The following is a 22022-nucleotide window of genomic DNA, read 5'->3' on the forward strand; positions in this document are numbered from 1 at the left end:
GCTGTCGGACATGGAAAAGTACACGTCGTGTCCCAGAATCAATAGTAAGGACTTGGTCCCACCGCTGCCACCACATTGATGGTTTCAAAGGCAATGTTTCCCACTACAACCACTGTGACAGTGAATTTATGTGAAGTCGTCACTTCATTAATCAATGTATATATGTGTTGATCTGATTTAATCTAATTGGCTGAGCTGAAGGCCAGAATTCCCAAAGACCTGATACACTCTCTCCAATACTGTCAGGACCATGGTCAAAATCTCCACTCCACAAATTCTTCCCCCATATCTTACCCAACTGTTCCCATTTTACGTTCCCATCTTACTCCTGTAAGACCCACTCCTCTTCTCATATCACAACTGACAATTAATTCATTGCATGGTTGTCAACAGCGATTTGATTGACATGTTCTGATATTACGGTAACCCTAACCTCGACCCTAACCCTAGCTCTAGCCCTAACCCTACCCAATGTGGAAGCAATGGGAAGTGGAACCAGTGGCTGCGATGGGATGCCAAAAATCACATAATAATGCAAAGTTAGACAATACAATGGGTCAAAGTAAAATGTGACATCCCCTACTCCCTTTTTTCTGATATATAGCCCTCACCGAGGAATCGATTTGTAAAACGTGACCCTCCTCATTACCCAGCGCCCCCCTCCCCCCTCTATGTGATTACTGAAGGTTCCCATAATGGAATCCTGCTACATCTGTGTGTCCACCACAACCATGCCAAAAATGTACCCTGTCTCTGGTACATGGAACATATTGCCTACCTGATAATGAACCATTGCTTATATTGGAAGCTTTCAAGTGTCGTAGAAACGTCAAAGCTATTTCAAAGGCTTCCTTTTTACTGTCGTCATCATTCCCGTCACTCGCAAGCAGTACAAAGAAGTCATGGCAGAAATTTAATCGGGTCTTCTCTGGTTCTGAGTCTTTTGTTTTCTTGACTCGATCTCCCTCCTTTTTTGTCAAAATAAATTAATATTATCTGTATCTGTGTATTTTGGGGGTTCCATTCCAACGAGATAAAACAATTACCCTATTCATATTTCTTTATACTTACAAATGAAATGGTTTACAAAAATGTTCTGACTTCCTTGGCAGTGAACATCATGTGCACGGCAATTCACAAGAAAAAGTATATAAAACTCAGCACCGACAATGATAACTTGTGGTGAAAGGCAGAGTGTACATATTTATGATTTTACTAACCATAAATTAATGTATTCAAATTCTTTGCAATAATACAATCGATTTTGTATCAAAATTTTCCAATTGAAATTAAAAAAAAAAACACAAAACAAAACAAAAATACTGTCAATGGCAATGAGCACAACCGAATTCCAATGTCTGACATACACATGCAATGAGAGAAACACACTTCAAACATGAAAACATCCCTACAGAATAATTGAACATCCCATGGACTTTAGCCAATTGATTATGTAACATTACATAACCATACCTCATAGACTTCCACTGTAAAAGAAGGACTGTTTTGATTGAAAATCACTCTTTTGGACGTAACTTGAAAACTGCTGATCGGATCACTTTCATTTGAACAATTTTCATGTAGATACGCAAGGTAATGTCTCAACCAAATCTCGGCATTCGGTCAGGCGGGTTTTTTTTACTTTAAGTTGTTTACACACACACACACACACACACACACACACACACACACACACACACACACACACACACACACACACATACATACACACACACGCGCGCGCGCGCGCGCATTTGAAATGTGTGACGGCTATAGGCCCTACTGACTCACTTTAGTATTCATTTAAATATTTACCTCTCTGTAGCCAGTAGCTAGAGTTTCTGGAACAATCCCAACAAGGAAGACATCTTTCTTCAAACAAAATTGCTTTTGTCTGTCCTCCTCATCCTTTAGAATATCGCAAATCATTTTCGTTATCCCGTGATCCAATCCATCGGTTATGATAAGGGCACCTGTGATAAAAATTAAAAAGAGAACAATTGCTTAGTTCAACTAAAATGTACGCCTCGATCCAGTCGATTATGTAACCTTGTCAATCATATTGCACCCTACACATTAAAATGCAAAAAATTATAGACATGTTCGGTCAATATCGTAACCTATCACTGAATATACATTAATGTACAATTAGGCACGCAGGCTAGGTTTCCAATCAATAGAGTTTTACTCATCAATCTTGATCAAGTAATAACTCAACCACCAGGATCAGGACAATAGTACACTGATATACACATCAGTTAACTGTGAGTCAGTAATACAGTCCCAGACACCACACACTTGTCTGAGATGCAACTTAGCAGTCAATATATTGTACACTTGTATAGCCTTGCCCTTGGTGAATATTGCAACTTATTTGTCGGACAATAATAGCATGTGCGAGTGAACACTGCAACCTACCGTCGGATCGGTAGTAATGTTAGGCTTTTAAGTCAGGCACATTCCAATCATGAATATAAGTAAGTCAATAACAATTATAATACATGTATGATAACGCGTGATCGTAAGGGACTTCGGCTTCGGCATCCTCACAGCTTGGTAAAGAATGCCAGTCCTAGGGCAGGCAATAATTGTGGTATTGCCAAGGTGTTATTGTTTAACTTTAAGTCAATATTGCAACATACCGGTGTTATGTCAGCTGGAAATCAATAAGTTACATCAGACAACCAACGCAAAGTTTATCTTTGAGGAATTACACGTATTGTTTCCCTCGTGACCGCTCGTATATAATGTTACAGTAAGCTTAAGCTACGAGTCAGTATAACTACAACTTACAAGTCAATCGTGTTATTGTATCTGTATGTCAATAACTTCAATATTGCGATCTATATCGGTCATTAATGTAGGCTGCAAGTCAATATTGCAACTTACAAGTCAATCATGTTCTCTCTATAAGTGAATATTGCGAACTATAGGGCATTAATGTTTGAAGCTTGAAGTCAATATTACATCATGCCATTCATGACAATAGTAAGCTATAGGGCACTATTAAAAGTTACCAGTCAATCATGTGAGCTAAAAGTCAATATTGCACCTTACCAGTCAATAATGCGCTTTCAACCAATTTATACAGGAATTTTTTCATAGGCTTCGGTCGCTTCACCTTATCCTCTGTCGACATAATGCAGTAGATGACATCAGGAATGACATCAGGAATAGGGTTTTTTCCGGCACAAGTACCGTCTATGTCGTCATCCATGATGCATTTTAACCATGACAATAGCTTTGAATAAACGCTGTCAAGGTCAGCCTGCTTCTTTCTGTAGAATATGGATTTAACAACCTTCCATTTGGTAAAGTCATCTTTCGGTAAGGGATGAGACTATACAAAGAAATGACAGAAAAACCACAATTAACAGCCCGAAAACTATTTTCCACCTTCCGAAAAGTACACATTTTTAGATTATTTTCATACGAAAGATTCATAAATGAGTGTACGGTATCAATTTTGACATATTCCCATGACAATTTTCAAGTTTTGTTTACTGTAGTCAAACCCTTTCATATACTGCAAAGATTCCAGTGAAATAATGAAATCAACACACTGCAATGTATTTTTCAAAATATTTCCATCAAAATGTGTTAAAATTACATCTGAATTAAGATATTTATTAATTTTATCAAATTTCCCTCATAATCAGTAAAATTGAAAAAGATTCAGGTTTGTGTCAGTTGCAGGACTTGTCCTGAAGCTGAAAGGGGTGTGTCAGATGCAGGACTTGTCCTGCAGCTGAAAGGGGTGTGTCAGCTGCAGGATTGAATTGCCTAACAGTTTCTGAAATTGTTGCATAGTTGAACAGCTTATAAATGCTCTGCATGACACAAGGACTCTAGAATTGGTTCAGGATCGTGGATTTTATAAAGTAACCTATTATTTATTTGTTTTCTTTTTATTTAGTTGAGTGTTGGGGGGGGGGGGGGGTGTCATATACAGGTGTTCTTGGCTTATTCCATAGACAACACTGGTGCCTTTGTAGCTCTACCAATCCATCTGATTCATTACCTGAAAAAAGGAAAGAATATTTCGAATTAATGTCCTGTTTGACATATACACTGCGTGAAATATTATATCAATGTGTATGTGACAGATATTATTTCAACAAATTAAACATTGTTAAATTTGTTCACGAGAAATTCTTTACACAATACATGTAGTCTTCCAAAGATATTCACAATTATTTTACTCCAATGAGTCATTCCTACTCAACAAGGCAAGTACAAGCAATGATTTATGTATTCCAAGCGGCACACACAAGTAGGGTCAGTTTCACATAAAGAATGCACCACAAAAATATGGAATAGACTACCATTGAATATCAGGAACATCCACTGCCGCGCCAGTCAGGGTTTAAATGAGAGTTTAAAAAATGTCTATATTCGGTTAATTCAAATTGGGCGTATCTTTATACTATGTCATAGTGTGTTAATTTTGATGATCCAAGATTTAGTTTGTCACATTTGACATATGGCAGTTATGCCGAGATAGTATTTATTGTCAATGTCAAATGTACTGTATATATGACTAGTTTAGTTGCAAGACAAATATTTTCATTCCCCTTTCCCCTTAGTTATTGATATATTATACATATTCATCTGGACTGGTAAATGTGTTTTGTTATCTTATGTACATGATATATATTTTGGGAATAAATAATTATTAATTTAGGAGTCCAGATTTTGACTAATTGAAATTTGAGAAATAAATTCTAAAATATTTCAGAAGGCTATCTTAACTTTTGATTAATAATGATGCGTGGGATTTTTGTCTTTCAACAGTGAATTTGTGTCTTCATATGATAATATAAGATACATGTACTACTAGAGTACTTAGTGCAGTTGGGAAAATGATGCTAAAATATATGTACAATGTATCTTGACAGAATGGTAATGACATGTAAATGAATGCATGATGTAAACCTTTTGAATGTAATGAATTTCCTTTGGTGTGAATGGTTTGTTCACCAATCCAAGCCATTGCATGGAACAGAATAGTAATGTATAATATTTCTGGCAGGCAAACACTGAGCCATAAAGCACCGACGTTTAATACAGAAGTACGATATTTATATCTATAAATGAGTAGTACTAATAACGTCAATACGGATGATAAATACAAACACCGTCAGATAGAACTTAGAACGACTGCAATACAAACAATGGAAGGATTGTCATGATTGTCATGAAGTTTGCATAAAACATATACTAGCTTTCGCTGATAAAGTGATATGACGTTTTATCCACAAACTCAGTCATACAACAACTTAGTCCTGCTTGCATACGACGTAAGTCGTCCTTTGCTTTTGAGCGAAACGCGTGCACGTCTATAAACAGGACAATTAACTGTTTGGCAGGTTACTTACCGTGCATTTCTCATGGGCTCCTCGGTCCAAACACACAGCCATCGTGTCGTTTTCCAGAACAGAGGTCACGCACATTACGTAATGCTCACCAGCTTGCATGGTCCGGGTTGCATATCCGCGCAAAAGGAGTCTGGGTGATCAGGATTAGTTCGTGTTATGAACACGTCATATAATTGAACGTTAGGCCAGAAAAAAAAAGCTGTTCAACGGGCCCTACCTACCCATATTTTTGGCATTTCAATTTTTTGATATTTTTTTTGGTGATGGGCAAAATATCCTCATGCTGGCTTTGCATGTCAGTGAAATGCACACTTTGTTTCAAAATTAAGGGAATTTCTTTATATTTTCTGAATAGTACATGTAACAATATACATTTGAGTCAATTCCAAATTATGTACTATCAGTGGTTTACTTGGCTCTGATGATGCATACAAGCATCAATTGAGATAAAATTAAACTGTTGCATATCCAATATTCACTAAACGAAATGAGCAAAACTTTATGACCATGGGAAGGGCAGTCATTGGGCCATCAAAAGTCTGATAGTCTGAAAGTCTTCAAATGTTTTACTCTTTCTTTATTCATGATTTTTTTGGAATCAAATTAAAGTTCAGGAGAAGTCATTTACCACATCTGCAAAATATCTTTCAGCTTTGCCACAACAAAATACACTTCATAGCCAGATAAAATGTACTGTATGTCATAATTGTCTCTCAATTCTGGTATTTTAAAACTACATTCAAGCTTTGTAAAACTTTAAATTATGATTTCGGTTTGATATTTTATGCCTCTAAATGGCCTCCTATATTGTCTTATTTTCAAAAAAGTTTGCATTTTTGAGGATGTATCCTTCCAATCAGTAGCAATCACGGTAATAATTGTCTTTCTCTCCTGACTAAGTACCTCCCTTCATAGATCAGAGCTCATTATGAGACATCTCCTTACAAGTATCCATGTGAAATGCACATCCTTTGTCAAGTAATATCATTTGGACTGTTATTGTAGTTGATTATCACTTATTGTTAATGCATCATTGTACCTGTGCTACCATATATAATTTTATATCTCCTCTATAGTGTAGGTGACAGACGGAGTGGCTAAAATAATTCTGGAGTTTCATTTAGCGGGTCTTAACATATTTTGAGAGGAGATACAAAATTTGTTTAACCGTAAATTGTACACATTTCCTAACAAGAGCTGGTGGAAATCAATTGCCATACAGACAAATTGCAAGAGATAAGATCAAAATGAATGAATAAGTACAATGTAAACTCAACTTCAAATGTTTTGCCATCATTACATGTGGTTTGTTTTTACATCTTTGTAAAAAAAAATCGACCTACCTACCCGATGTGTCGGGTTATGTTGCCCGTTGAACAGCTTTTTTTTCTGGCCTCACAACGCTACACACACCAAAAAAATGTTTCTTCCGTGCATGTTAAGACGAGTTTCATGCATTTTGATTCGATCTATTTCAAAGTAAGATTCTTCCACGCAAGCAGTTTTTATATATATATCTTTGGGCAATGACTGCAGTGGACGAGCCCTTCACCCTTGCTGCTCGTGTACCTTTGAGAAGTGGACTTTACCATTAGGTCACGCAGGGGTTATGATATAAAAGTTGGCCTTTGTGTTTATCAGCACGGCCAAACAGTTTTTGGTTCGTCGAGTCATGTTCTGACAATCGTGAAAGTTATGCGTCTTCAATGGAGTGATCGTGTTTTATGAAACACACTGTGGTGGTATACCAGTATTCTCAAAAGCCTTGTGGAGAGAGTGAGAGCGATTTATAACTATGGAAAGAGTTTAACGGAGGCCGGCAAATAGTCGTTAGCATATCAACATCAACAATGATTGAACGTAACACTGAAAACAATCATCGCTCGTGGACCTATAGTCTGATAAACGGCGAAGTGCAAGGTAAGCCACTTCATTTATGGTTACATGTGTGTTTTAGTTCCAGAAAATGCCGTTTGCACAATTGGAATCGATCAAAATTAACAATATCATCATTGCCATTGTACCATCTCAGATGTAAGCCATTGTTTAGGGAAGAGGTAATTTGTTAATTACAAATGCATGTTATGTAAATTGTAATCAATGTGTTATGTGTTCCTATTGTATTACGATACACATGTACATTATATGAATACAAATGTATAAGATACAAAATATACTGTTATTCTATACTTATAATAAACATATAGTATAGTGATATGAAGGGTTGCACTAAAATTTTGTTTACTAGATGTTTAATATAAAATATCAATTTTTTAAATCATTTTTATAAAACAAAATCTTCTTGAAAATATTCATCAGGTCGGTAAAGCATAGTAGTATAATGGTTCTTATTGCATGACCAAAACATTCTAATAAATAAAATCTATTTAACTAAATTTCTCCCAATAATCTAGTTGCTGAAGTTACTTTGATGACAACAATTTCAAAAACAACTGATAAGGTTCTGTGGTATACATGTAGGTCGTACGTTTGTATGTGTGTATGTTTTATAACTCAAAAACTACCAGACCAATGTCCTTGGTATTTGGTGGGGACATTACTTTAGGTTTGGTATCTAGTTGGGAAAGTGTTCAAAGCAAATAATAGCATCACAGGTGTGTGATTAGGGCCAAAATTGTCATTTTTGGTCAAAAGACTTGAAATAAAAATACTAGGTAGTTTTATTCAAAAACTACTCTGAGGATTTGGCTGAAATTTAATGCGGATGCATTTAGGAGTGTAGAGATGAAGAAATGTTATACGTTAATCAATAGACCCCCACCATGGTGGAGGGTCTATGGTTAATCCCACCAGCAATATGAAAATTAAGTATAAAAAGGTGAATTGGTCAAAAAATTATATCTCCAAAAGTATGCGGTTAATAATAAGACTGACGTTTGGTGAGAGGTTTCTTGAAGTGTTATTCTGTAAATTTCATTCAAAATATTTTGACACAATTGGCCCTAGCAACCATGACTAAGTCCAACAACCAAATGCTAGTGTGTTTTTGCCATAATAACATCTGGTAGGCATGTGCATATTCATTGTTGTTGTTATACGATCCAATATGGCCGCCTGGCAGCCATTTTGTTTGTGATTTTTCTATGTCCAAAGCCATAACTCAGACATGCTTGAACAGATCTCATTCAAAGTTGGTATTAGGACAGTGTTCTATGACATACATGTGCATATCCATTTATTGTCATGATACGATCCAATATGGCCACCTAGCAGCCATTTTGTTTGTGAATTTTCCATGTCCAAAGCCATAACTTAGACATGCTTGAACAGATCTCATTCAAAGTTGGTATTAGGACAGTGTTCTATGACATATATGTGCATATTCATTGTTGTTGTGATATGATCCAATATGGCCGCCTGGCAGCCATTTTGTTTGCGATTTTTCTATGTCCAAAGCCATAACTCAGACATGCTTGAACAGATCTCATTCAAAGTTGGTATTAGGACAGTGTTCTATGACATACATGTGCATATCCATTTTCATCGTGATACGATCCCCCATACCCGACCCATCCTTTATTGTTGTAGGTATGTTCCATGTCCAACAAGCCGACACAACATATCTAAGTCTGTTTGATTTAGGTTAACAAGTGTTGTTGCATGATCAGAGTAGTAATAATTCCTTAAAACCCAATCATAGCGGGAACTATGTCATTCTCAATGACTTGTTGTAATGTTAAACATGTAAGCCATTGTTAATATAATGCTGTTATCTTTTTTGTTGTTTCATGGAGTGGTTTGGTATCAGCTATGACAATGGTGTTGTTGGGATCGGCGCAGATGAAAGGTGCATCAACTTCTGTAAACTGAGATGCGGATTGTTAGCAGATGCACTATTAACCGATGGATTAGACTGAGATAATTTTTGACTTGTGCAACTATGTAGTAGTCTTTTACCTTATATTGTTACTTGTATGTACAAAGTCAAACACTAACCCAATACCACAACCTTTAAAATTGTTCTTTATAGGTCTCAAAACTAAATAATAATTTGAACCAGGCATAATTTTCCGATTGTCGATTTAATTCCTTCATTGCTTTTGGGGTGTATGCCTTTTACATTGTGTACTACCTGGTCAGACAAAATCAAAGCCAGCCTACTGTAATTGCCTGTATTTGAAATGAGAGTGATCTGTAAACCCTGATGTAAAATATCATGAACACATCACAACATTTGATTCATTAATTTCATAGACTATATACTTCAGTTCTAATACCATGGTTCATTATGAAAGTCTGCTAATTCAAATTTACAAGTGTATATTGAATCTAATAGTTTTCATTTGTATTGCTCATAATGACATCTGTAACATAAGCGTAGTGTCTTATATGGAAACTTCAAATTAATAAATTTCTCTTCTGCCATCCACAGACACAGAGAAAAGTCAGGTAGTGTGGGATTCGTCATTAATAAGACGTGTAAATTGTAATTTTTAAATTTTTGTTTCCTGATGCTTATTATGAAACATTTTTAGCTCCGCTGTCTGTCAACTGTTTGTATTTAAATCTTCTCCAAACTGATGGGCTTTTTAAAACTATAAAATGTTTCTGAACATGTTTTCTAGCAATGTAGCATTAGTGCTCAGACCACCATAGAGAACAGACTAGAAACACCATTGTAAATAAAACAACTAAAACTTTAAAGGGAACGTCTCTTGGAGTTGTCTCCTTCCAATGCATCATTGTACCATATGATTTTATATCTCCACTGTAGTGTAGGTGATAGAAGGGGTGGCTAAAATAATGCTTGAGTTTCAATTGGCGGGGCCAATGTTTTGAGAAGAGAGGGTGAGAGGAACTACACCATTTGTTTAACCGTAAATTATGTACATTTCCTAACTGTAGCTATGCAGACAAATTGCATGAGATAGTATCAAGATGACTGAATAAGTTCTATCTAAACTCGACCTGAAATGTTTTGCTATCATTATATATGGTTTGTTTTATCCTTGTCAAGCATTGTGAAAAAATGAAATCGACCTACTAGTAAACCCAATGATGATGGGTTAGGTTACCCGTTGACCAGCATTTTTTATTGTTCTGGCCTTACATATGATATTTAATTGCGTATGCTAAAATATATATTATGTAAATTACATGCAAAATTATGTAAATTAGCAAGATTGCACCGAGACAAAGTTCTGCCCCCTTGGCAATTTGGTCAGGCTACGGCCCTGTAATCTACAATAGTTTTAGTTGTCAACCATATTCTGCCGATAGCAGATCTTTCACAGTTGTGATGATGATGTTGTCAGACAGACATGTACATATGCGCGCGAGCTGACACACACACACACACACACACACACACACACACACACACACACACACACACACACACACACACACACAGATGGATGGATGGATAGGTAGGTAGATAGAACCATAACATAACCTATCTGTACAGGTGGAAACTATCGAACAATTTGGCTCAAGCAGGATACTACAGCGAGTTAGTGAAACGGGTGATTTCCTATTTATTCGACTACTGGTTTATTTGAGGCAAGTCTGTGGCAATTTGGTACATGTATGAAGCATAGAAGTTAAGAAAGAACCTTCGTTGGCTAGATGTGCATAACTTACTTGTTTCTGTTCGTCGACGAAACCAGCATTGTCTGTACCACCTTCCATGTGTCGAAGCTCGAAGATCGATTTCTCCGGGATCGAAGTCATCGTCCGCTATGTTTTAAAAATATGCAAGTTCAGGAGCACTGCGGGATATGTTTCCTTTAAGAGAAATGAGAGTAAAACATTCGATAGAGTAAGGGAATGGTCAGTTTCTTCGGCTGAGTGGTATGTTGATTGATGGGAATGGAGGTTATCCTGGTTTGAATGTGTTCAGTAAGTCATAGTGTTTTGGATTGTGATGAAAGTGTGTGTTTTTGTCTAAACTGAAGTGTTTTGTCCTGTTCTCGTTTCTTATACCTCCACCCTTACTGTTACTGTTACTTTATTTAGAGTGATGTCCAGATGGACTCTTGTCTAACAACCACATATACTTAGTATATGTATTACATACCGTAATAGTATTTGCAGTACTGTACATGTCATACCATGTAATTAGTTATACGTTATATTAAACCTAACTGTACAAAGCTGTGAAAATGTTACCTGAAAGCCAATGGACACCCTAAAATTACCTTTATAAATAAAACGAGCCATATCCCCCAGAGTACTTCCTCCCTTTCGTGTGGTCTCCGATAACGTCGGCGATCAGAGGCACTGGTGACATCTGTTTTGTCTGCGTTTGTCTAATAGCCCTCCTAGTAAAACAACACTGGGGGGTATAATTATACTATCTAAAAGTTTGCGGGGAGATTGGTCAAGCACATTTTGTAGTACCGATGAAAATCCATAGGCCGTTTCTGAGCTCCCCAACCGAAGAAACTGACAAGTCCCTATACTATAAATTAGAGAGCGGATTCCTAGAATGCCTCCTTAACTTGTTACGACGTATCATTTCTATTACACATATTTGCATATTCAAACATCTGAATATCCATACGACGTCTACGGAAGCGTATTAGTGCCAAGTTGTAAGGAAAAAAATAAAATTTAAAATCTCGTAATTACGAGATTCCAATTCTCGTAATTACGACTTTTTTCTCGTAATTACGACTTTTTTCTCGTAATTACGACTTTTCAAATCTCGTAATTACGACTTTTCGATTCTCGTAATTACGACTTTTTTCTCGTAATTACGACTTTTCAATTCTCGTAATTACGACTTTTCGATTCTCGTAATTACGACTTTTTGAATCTCGTAATTACGAGAATCGTAAAGACATTTCGATTCTCGTAATTACGTCGCAATTCTCCGGTAAGTTGATATCTAACTGGAAAAATCACACTGCCATTTTAAGTTCATGTTATAAGCAACAGCTGAGTTCTCAACAACACCCGATCATCGGGTAGTAAGTACATTTAAGGTGAACTGAACACTCTAATATAAGTCCAGTGAAATTACATAACACCTATAGGTTAAACAAAGAAATGGCAATGAAGTAACGTGTTCACATATGTACACACATATACTGGATGCAACAAGAAGTTAGTAGGTTCACTGCAATGTTTAAACAGGCAATCTGTCAATGAACTTAGCCAAATAATAAACACAAAACAAGAATTCCAGAACAACAAGAATTCTTCATCAGCAAAGAATTTGTTCAAATAATGGAGTCCAATATTAAACATATAGATATTCTTCCGAAATTCGGACACAACTCCAACTTATATCCAATGATGAAGATGTAGGGAAAGTGTCCAATACAAGACAGGATTACGACTGATGAAGGACCTAACGGCCGGTCCGAAACGTCTTAAAAGAAGGATCAATAAAGTTTCTATCTGGGGACGTCTCGCCAATGCCTTCCTACTAACACCCTGATATACCAGGGTCAATAACCTCGACAATTCTCGTAATTACGACTTTTTGATTCTCGTAATTACGACTTTTCGATTCTCGTAATTACGACTTTTTGATGATACATGTGGTAAGCCAACAACAGTTAGTAGCAAGTCAGTTATCACTCTGAGCGCGGGATTTAGGAGTGAACCATTTGACTTTTGGGATTCCCAAGGTCCATATTTAGAAGGGGCACATCACCCTCTCATTATCAAATATGTAGTATTGTTTTGTTTTTGGTTTGCTGCGGAGGAATGGAGTTAGAGGTAACATGGAAAATATAAGCAATCACATCAAAATAGTCACAGCCTTAAAATTCGGAAAGTAACTTGTTTTTATGCCATTTTCTTCGCCCCCCTCCATCAAGTAACTTTACCCTTATATAGTACTACATTCTAAGCGCTTTCAACGAAGTGCATAAAATGTATTTGGAGCTTGCGCCTTGCTGATCAAAAATAGGTCACATGCTGCCATGCATGGTGATAAAAACATCGTAAGACGCCACATGTTTTATACGAACATGAACTTTACTAATATATACATGTTTTAGATTTTCATAATAATCACAGGTTTAATTCTCCGAGTCGTAATTACGAGAATCGTTCTAAAAGATTCTCGTAATTACGACTTTTTGATTCTCGTAATTACGACTTTTCGATTCTCGTAATTACGACTTTTCGATTCTCGTAATTACGACTTTTCGATTCTCGTAATTACGACTTTTCGATTCTCGTTATTACGACTTTCTGATTCTCGTAATTACGACTTTTCGATTCTCGTAATTACGACTTTTCGATTCTCGTAATTACGACTTTTCGATTCTCGTAATTACGACTTTTTGATTCTCGTAATTACGACTTTTCTATTCTCGTATTTACGACTTTACGATTCTCGTAATTACGACTTTTTGATCGTCGTAATTATGAAATTATGATTTTTTATTGTTTGTTATTTTTCAATTTTTGAATTGTTCAGATACGAATCTTATGATTTTGATGTACTAAGCAGATGTACTATAGAGTGTTTGACACAGTAACCGGTTTGTATGATTTGATTGCGTTTTTCGTTTCTTTAAAAAAAAACTCGAGTGCATTAAAACAGCGAAGAATATTCTTTCATTATATGTCGGCAAAATTAATCAATAATGGATTTGAAATTGAAGAAAATAGTATTTACCATCTGATATTTGGTAAAATTCACAACTTTAGTTTAGAATTTTCTTCATTAAGGTAAATCAGATTTATACGGTTTTGAAATTTAAAATTCAATAACGTGGCACCGTAGGTCGCTCGATCAAGTTTGCAAATGTGTGGAGACCTTTTCAACGGTTGATAAATACTTGAATATATGTATTTGGTATGGTATAATAATATTGGTTTGAGGGTCAGTTAGCCAAGTGACCGGTTTGTCGAGGTTATTGACCCTGGTATATCAGGGTGTTAGTAGGAAGGCATTGGCGAGACGTCCCCAGATAGAAACTTTATTGATCCTTCTTTTAAGACGTTTCGGACCGGCCGTTAGGTCCTTCATCAGTCGTAATCCTGTCTTGTATTGGACACTTTCCCTACATCTTCATCATTGGATATAAGTTGGAGTTGTGTCCGAATTTCGGAAGAATATCTATATGTTTAATATTGGACTCCATTATTTGAACAAATTCTTTGCTGATGAAGAATTCTTGTTGTTCTGGAATTCTTGTTTTGTGTTTATTATTTGGCTAAGTTCATTGACAGATTGCCTGTTTAAACATTGCAGTGAACCTACTAACTTCTTGTTGCATCCAGTATATGTGTGTACATATGTGAACACGTTACTTCATTGCCATTTCTTTGTTTAACCTATAGGTGTTATGTAATTTCACTGGACTTATATTAGAGTGTTCAGTTCACCTTAAATGTACTTACTACCCGATGATCGGGTGTTGTTGAGAACTCAGCTGTTGCTTATAACATGAACTTAAAATGGCAGTGTGATTTTTCCAGTTAGATATCAACTTACCGGAGAATTGCGACGTAATTACGAGAATCGAAATGTCTTTACGATTCTCGTAATTACGAGATTCAAAAAGTCGTAATTACGAGAATCGAAAAGTCGTAATTACGAGAATTGAAAAGTCGTAATTACGAGAAAAAAGTCGTAATTACGAGAAAAAAGTCGTAATTACGAGAATTGAAATCTCGTAATTACGAGATTTTAAATTTTATTTTTTTCCTTACAACTTGGCACTAATACGCTTCCGTAGACGTCATCCCATCTATATTACGTGTCATTTATGGAGAGTATCCCAGAGGTCATGGGGTCAATCTCATCTGTCTAATGCTTGCATCTGTCATGCTAGTTCTGCTCAGAACAACGCAATACAGGTCATGAGTCCCCCAAAAATTGTGTTTTCGATAAACCGATTGACCCTAGTTTAAGCCCCCGACCCTAAACATTTTTTTTAACATTTAGAAGAAAAAGATAAGAAAAAATGTGTCCCCTTGACATTCATGCATGTCTGTTTTCTTTCCCCAGTGATGTCCATACTAATGTCATCAAAGTATTACAGAAGATGTATTCAGACCGGCATGTTGATTGTTTATGGGAATAGTTTTCTAATAAAATCATTAATTACAGTGTAAAAAGATAAAATAAAATAAAATAAACTCCCGACCTACCTATCCTATTTTCTGAGGCCATGTTATCGGCAACATACAATTTTTGTCGTTGTAAATAAATGATGTATCCCAGGGGTTTACCCTAATGTTGAAACGGCATATCCGAAGTGTGCAATATCGACTCGGAGTCATATACCCTATTCAGAGACATGTTAGAAATGCATGATCGCACGTCATAAAATGTTTGTCTACATGTACCTCTAACCGATATCTATCAATTACTTGCTGTTAGTGTCATAGTACAAAGGGTCACGGAAAGGACAAATCTCGATGCAAGTTAATTTCTGCTTTTATTTAGCATACACTATTCTTGTTCTCGCTGTACTATCATTACATGTAATATTATACATGTGTAGTGCTGTCGACAGTTACCTAGTCTAGTTGCAAGAAGGGTTGTTCTGCTAACTAAAAGCGATGGAATATGTCGCAAAGTGCCTGGGGTTACGGGGTGCTACTACCAACTGAGGTCTTGCTTGATCATGGAGCAGCAGGGTTAACGTCAGTTCATAGCACACGGAAGAAATATCGTAGATAATCTCATTGATATGTACGACTAATATGTGCATGTGCAATGACCCAATCCGGAAACTTTTGAGATGAGAAACTTTGGCGCATCACACCGGCAACCGCAGATCCGAGGAATTTAATACCACAAGACTGATTGCGCTACCAAAACAGTTTGAAAGGGATATTATATAATGTAAGAAATCAAGCGAACAATGGCAAATAACCAGTGTACACTTCTGCAGCATATGCAATGGGCTGTAAATTTCTGATCTGAATACTGTGACACATAAATATGATCTAGTTGTCTCGCCTGACTTGGTATTGAAGAATACCCTCTTTGTTACTCAGACTACAAATGGTTTTCGCTTCTGATGTATAGGTACAATGTTTATGCATATACTAGTATACGGTGAAAGTACATGTAGGGCATTCATATGAAGTCAGTAGGCTTTATCGTGTAAACAACAGTCTTTTAATACTGTTCGTATGTTGTTGTTGTTGTTGTTGTTGTTGTTGTTGATGTTGTTGTTGTTGTTGTTGATGATACATGTACTTTTATGCATAAGTTTCCTATATCACTACACTGCTCGATGGTAGAGATATTGTGAATAATGTATCAACTTGAGGTAAACAAGACATACTAGTAAAACGGTTTGGTTGAACCATAACGGTAGATTGGGGGATCATTTGTGTTTCGCCTCATGCCCTCGGCCATGACCGGTTTAGAAGTTCATTCCGAGGTAAGGTATATATAGCCTACATCAATTGCGTAGTGAGTTTGCGTATGGAGACATCGTGAAAAGATAAAGGAAGACTACGAGTTGTTTGTACTGGATGAGGTGTACCGGGGAGGTGTATAGCTGACCACACCTTGGTACTAATTATAACCGATCCAGTGTGGGATCGTTGACAGATTTATACAACATTTCAGCGAGAATGTTTTTTCTTCCATGGTTTTGTTGTATTTCACGACTTACCTGAATCTCACGATCGTCAGTCAAGCTCACTCGGTGTCTTAAATTCGCTTATGCTGATATAAGAATTGAAGTCGGTTTCACAACTTACCGATGCAACCGATATTACACCGAGTGCTGACATAAACTCGGACATAAACCCCCAGTCATCTAGCGCTAAAACATCTTCATTTGCATACCACCGTGACGTATTCGAATAATCGTCATTGGACCATAGATGAGAGATAGAGACGCTGCCATAGACAGTGCCGCAGCGCAGAGGTGCATTGTGCAGTGGAGGGGAAAGAACCAGGGACGTGTAAACAGGGACATATCTATTTATACGTCCCTGAAAGAACTTAGTCCTAATAAAAAAAAATGTGTGGTTCCTATTACGCTCAATTTTAGAATAAATTGGGTAGGTAGATTTTTATTTTATTTGTTTTTTTCTGTGTGAGTGTCTAGTTCAGGTTTTCCAATGTTTTTCAAATGGTCTCTGTGTTGTTTATTTCTTCCTATCAGATGTACAGCCATTACAGATTTGAAGAATAGTTTTATTTTGTCTTTTTAAGTTGGTTTCAATTTCTGCAATCATTATTTAAACAACACCTAAATTATTATTAAAACAAGAGTTTTCAGCATGTTATTAAGAAAAGATATAATATAGTTGATGCAATTGGTTACTAATTCACTGGGAGTGCTAGTGACAGCATATCAAACGCTGTAGGAAGGTGAAGTATTCCGCCAAAAATGGCCTTCTTTTCCACGGTAAATTCCAAAACAATAAGCAAGGGTCCACCTTTTAGTCTAAATTTCCCGAACATGGGGTCTGTAAGTTCCATGCACCTATTATATGTCTCAAATCCTGCAGTAAAGAGTAAAACCGCCTTCAAAAAGTTATACAAATTGTACCTAGGAAGCGCATAGCTTGACAACTAATAGAGTGGTGGCCCTGACTGTGACCAGCTTATAGCGCCCCCACTGGCCGATGGATCTCAAAAATCGATATTACGGATGATGGTTTTCAATTGGGAGACGCTACTTTTCTGTTTTGATAATAAATAAATACCATCTTAATAAATAAATACCATCTTAATACAAACCGATGCAAGAAAGTATTATACAATGTTTGATGAGCTACTGGAATTTTTAATCATGCATGGTATATTTCTTCAATATGACTATATAGTACGTTTTTTAAAAGTTGTATTATGCTGATTTGACATCATGTCATCCTGTATTTTTATTTTATCACATTTTGATATTTGTCTGAGTTTCCATTTCATCCAGTTTTGGAGCCTGTAAATTATACTACTATCCATAGTTTATTCCAATAAATAAATGAATAAATGAATAAATAAATAAATAAATAAATATAATATCATATTTCAGATAGCATGAAGACAGTGCTAGGTGGCGTATACGTAAACAGCTGATCCAAAACTTAACAAAACAAAATTTTCAATATTTAAACGTTTTATATAAGTAATATGCAATGTACCAATCCTTTATCTTTTACGAAAGTTGTTCTTCACAAATTACTCGCTAGCTTAATTTAATGTTCGTTCATTCGTCCGTTCCAGATCTAACAAGAAAAGTGGGCAATGAAGTCAGACAAAAATCTCGGGTACATGGTGGTCTGGGGTTGACTGTACTTTTCAGGGACGTCATCGACAAAGAGAAACGATGAGACATTATAATAGCGCCCCCATCGTCAGTCTTGCGCTGTACATGTAATTGTTTTCCTTTAGTTCTCTATACATATTAATAGTGTACGGCATTGATACGGCTACTGCAACAACAATAACATGACACACGAGCCTGGGAAATATGAAACAAAAATGTAAATAATTGCACAAAATGCAATCTGCTGGGAACCGTCACAACACCAAAACAATTTCGAAAAGGGTGTATTATGTTACCTCTAGTACGCAAGCGATTCAAATACACGCGTGGGTTCGGACATGGGTTGATAAATAAAACCATGTGAGTGTAGTCACAGTGGTTGTACCATGCAGTTAAGTGTACATTTGTTATGACGAATATCGTCAAATACGATCTGACAGTCAACACTCGACCGTCGGAACCAAATTACGCCGTCACTGACACGCTTCAAGCCATACCATATAAGAATCGATTCATTTATTTTCATTCACTATATGAATTTCATTTAAACTTTAATAACACTTTCTATTGTTCCTATAATAGGCCTCTGCCCCTGTAATTGACATTTGACTCTGCTTATTGCCATCATTACTATACCAAGCTGAAAAGCTAGGATTTTGACTAGTCCCTGTAAAGTACCACGCCCACCAACTTTGAATGGACGATTTGTAAGAAATGACAATAACATTTGCACTTGGCGGTTTTTCTCATGGACAGTAAAAAATAGTGCAAACTACCACTTACCATAGAGTTAGACATGCCATAATTATACCTATGGGTACAAATTTCAGCGGCTAGCTACATATGACAATTCAGACATGTTGGTGAATTGTAATTTTAAAAAATGCATGAGCTACATTTACAAAGTGGAATAGTTGTTGAAATTATTCTAGATCTGTTATTGTACACCCTGAACAGTATTGAATCACCTGTGGGTAAACGTACTCCTGTAGCTAGATGTACGTATAATATGATGCAATAAGTCAAATTAAATTGATTTTTGGACCCGCACCATAAAATCAGCGCCACCACTCTCCCCCCCCCCCATGTGACCACTATTTTACATGTGACTGTACTACTAATGGAAAAAATCAACGTATTCTAATTGTAGGTATTTTAATAATTTTCAGTTAATGTTTTCTTGGGTGTATGAGCGGAGAAAAAACATCTAGTGCAACTTTAAAATATCTAATGTTGGTTTAAAGCGAAATTAGTTTTGTTTGAGCCATTCACTGAAGACGAATCTGACATCACTTTCTCGTTTGCGTAATATAGACAAGGAAGAAACTTCCTTGTCAGTGGCAATATCAAAACTCAGAAAAACAAGTCATGAAAATAACACCTTACAAGGACAGCGCTAGCCAATACCTATTTCTTTTTGCAAATCAGAATCAAATATTGCACCATTTTGCGGGTCAGAAATTTCTCTCGACTATAACGTGAAAGTTAATCTATCTTGCGACCCACCAACAATAGATAGGACTGCATTCATTCATTCATTCATTCATTCATTCATTCATTCATTCATTCATTCATTCATTCATTCATTACAACAATTCTTTCTTTCTTACAAAAATCAATCTACTCCACACGCACACCTAGTACCTTTCCACAATACGTATACGTATTTCAATGCAAGGTGTATCCTTTACATTTTAAGACAGATAAGAGTCACATTCTTCACAAATTATGTTGTAGTTTTTACGTTACACTGACAGTCACTGTCATGCTTATAAAATATCAATATAAATATACTATACTGTTACACAATTCACTGTGGGTGCCACAGCACCAAAACAAAGTTTGAGTGCTATAACTTTGTTAATGTTCCAAATATCTAGACCAAAAGTTAATGTTCCGCCAGTAGTCAGTTTGTTTACTCCACCAACCACTGCAAAGAAAGAACGAAAATATAGAGGTATTGGATTTCAATGAAATCGCCGGAGGGTACGTTATTTGCCTCGGGCCATGATCGCAGAGGTGAACAGTTTATGGGCCAATCACTCTGATCTGTCAAATCGGTGAATAGAGTCGAGTCACGGTAAATAAAATTGACTATCTGATTGGAAAGTTCCCAAATTACAATCTATGTACCTCATACACGGCATACAATCCACAATAACAGCAAAGCTGTACCAGTGACTGCAATTTGAAGAGAACTATACTGTACACGGTTTTAACTAACAAATTACTTTTATGTGATTGATAAAATTACGTTCCATAGTTCATTTTTGCAGCCGGTCTTGATCACTGTTTGTTTTTGGGGTGTATAATGATCACCTTTATATACATCATAAACTTTACTATTTCATGTAAAAGTACTGTATCAACCTTTACAGGTAGCTTTCCTGGTCGGTATGATCGATAAAGAATGGTGCCGATCATCAACTCGAGATTTTTACCATGACCATGCGATGATCAGTATTCGTGTTAAAACCTCGCTCGGTTAAAGCTGAAAGTCCGAAAGCTTGTCAAGAAGCTGTCGTAAAATGACAAGGCCAGCATTTCGACTCTTTGTTAATTTTACGACCTCTGCTGTAAAACAACGGCATGTCTTCTAATTCTCCTTCAACAAGTGTCCACTAGCTTTTCCACTATTGTTGGCAGCATCCGGACAAAGCATAATGGAACGTTTCACCTCAATACGGAATTTCTTGTTTCCGCCCATTCTGCTGGCCGTCTTTTTACTCTATGAAATCTCAAACACAGTCAAACAAATTTAAAAACTACATCATAATACTTTTGACAGTTGATTCTTATAGGACTCAAACTAATCAAATATATTCCTAAAACGTTCAACTATTGCAACGTTATCTCGAATTGATTTACTCAAAGTCAAAGCAGAAATGTTTCTTTAGTTTTTCTTTGCGTTTGACTGACGATTTACAGTGGTAATTTACACCATCGAAATTCCGGACATGACTGAGGTGTACGTACTTGACCCGGGAGAGGTGCAACGTTCCCCCGAGTGTTTATTTTCCTTTAGACTTACATCGTACTTGGCCTGTCTTTAAATCGGTTATTCTTAAAAAAAGTCAACATAAGTAAACATAAGTAAGCCAATGAATTGTGCAAACTATCACTGCTTGCCTGTATTTCAACTATAAATTCTTTAACGCCAGTCAGGTGAATCTAAAACTATTTGTCATCCTATCAGAAAAGATTTCAAGCTTCAATTGTTCCTCTGAAGTGAACTTTTCTAACTCGGCAAACATATTTTCTTTTACCACTAGTGCAAATCCTGGTCCTTGAAAGGCTCTTGGACAGTTGTAATACATCCTTTGTATGTATACGAGAGAACAAATACAACCTGATCTGGCCATGCAACTACGCATGTAAGGTGCAAAGCGTAACTAATTAACATGACAACGAGAAGGGATTTTCATTGGGTGAATCGGCTGTAGAAAGCTGAGGTCATTTAATTTTCACCTTGTTC

General features: G+C 36.4%; 1 protein-coding gene across 1 annotated transcript in view; it reads right to left on the reverse strand.

Moving 5' to 3' along the window:
* LOC144435358 (transient receptor potential cation channel subfamily M member 3-like) overlaps positions 1–17065 on the reverse strand; it is a 50067-nt gene extending 33002 nt beyond the window's left edge. Inside the window, exons 1-5 of the mRNA XM_078123954.1 lie at positions 16946–17065; positions 10983–11126; positions 3058–3340; positions 1816–1973; positions 779–968 (exon numbers count right to left, since the gene is read on the reverse strand). Coding sequence (XP_077980080.1) covers positions 779–968; positions 1816–1973; positions 3058–3340; positions 10983–11072 — 721 coding nt within the window. The 5' untranslated portion in view covers positions 11073–11126; positions 16946–17065. The remainder of the gene's footprint in view (positions 1–778; positions 969–1815; positions 1974–3057; positions 3341–10982; positions 11127–16945) is intronic.
* Between the last annotated feature and the right edge of the window lie 4957 nt (positions 17066–22022).

The sequence above is a fragment of the Glandiceps talaboti genome, chromosome 5 (genome assembly GCF_964340395.1).
Source record: "Glandiceps talaboti chromosome 5, keGlaTala1.1, whole genome shotgun sequence".
In the NCBI taxonomy this organism is placed as follows: domain Eukaryota; kingdom Metazoa; phylum Hemichordata; class Enteropneusta; family Spengelidae; genus Glandiceps; species Glandiceps talaboti.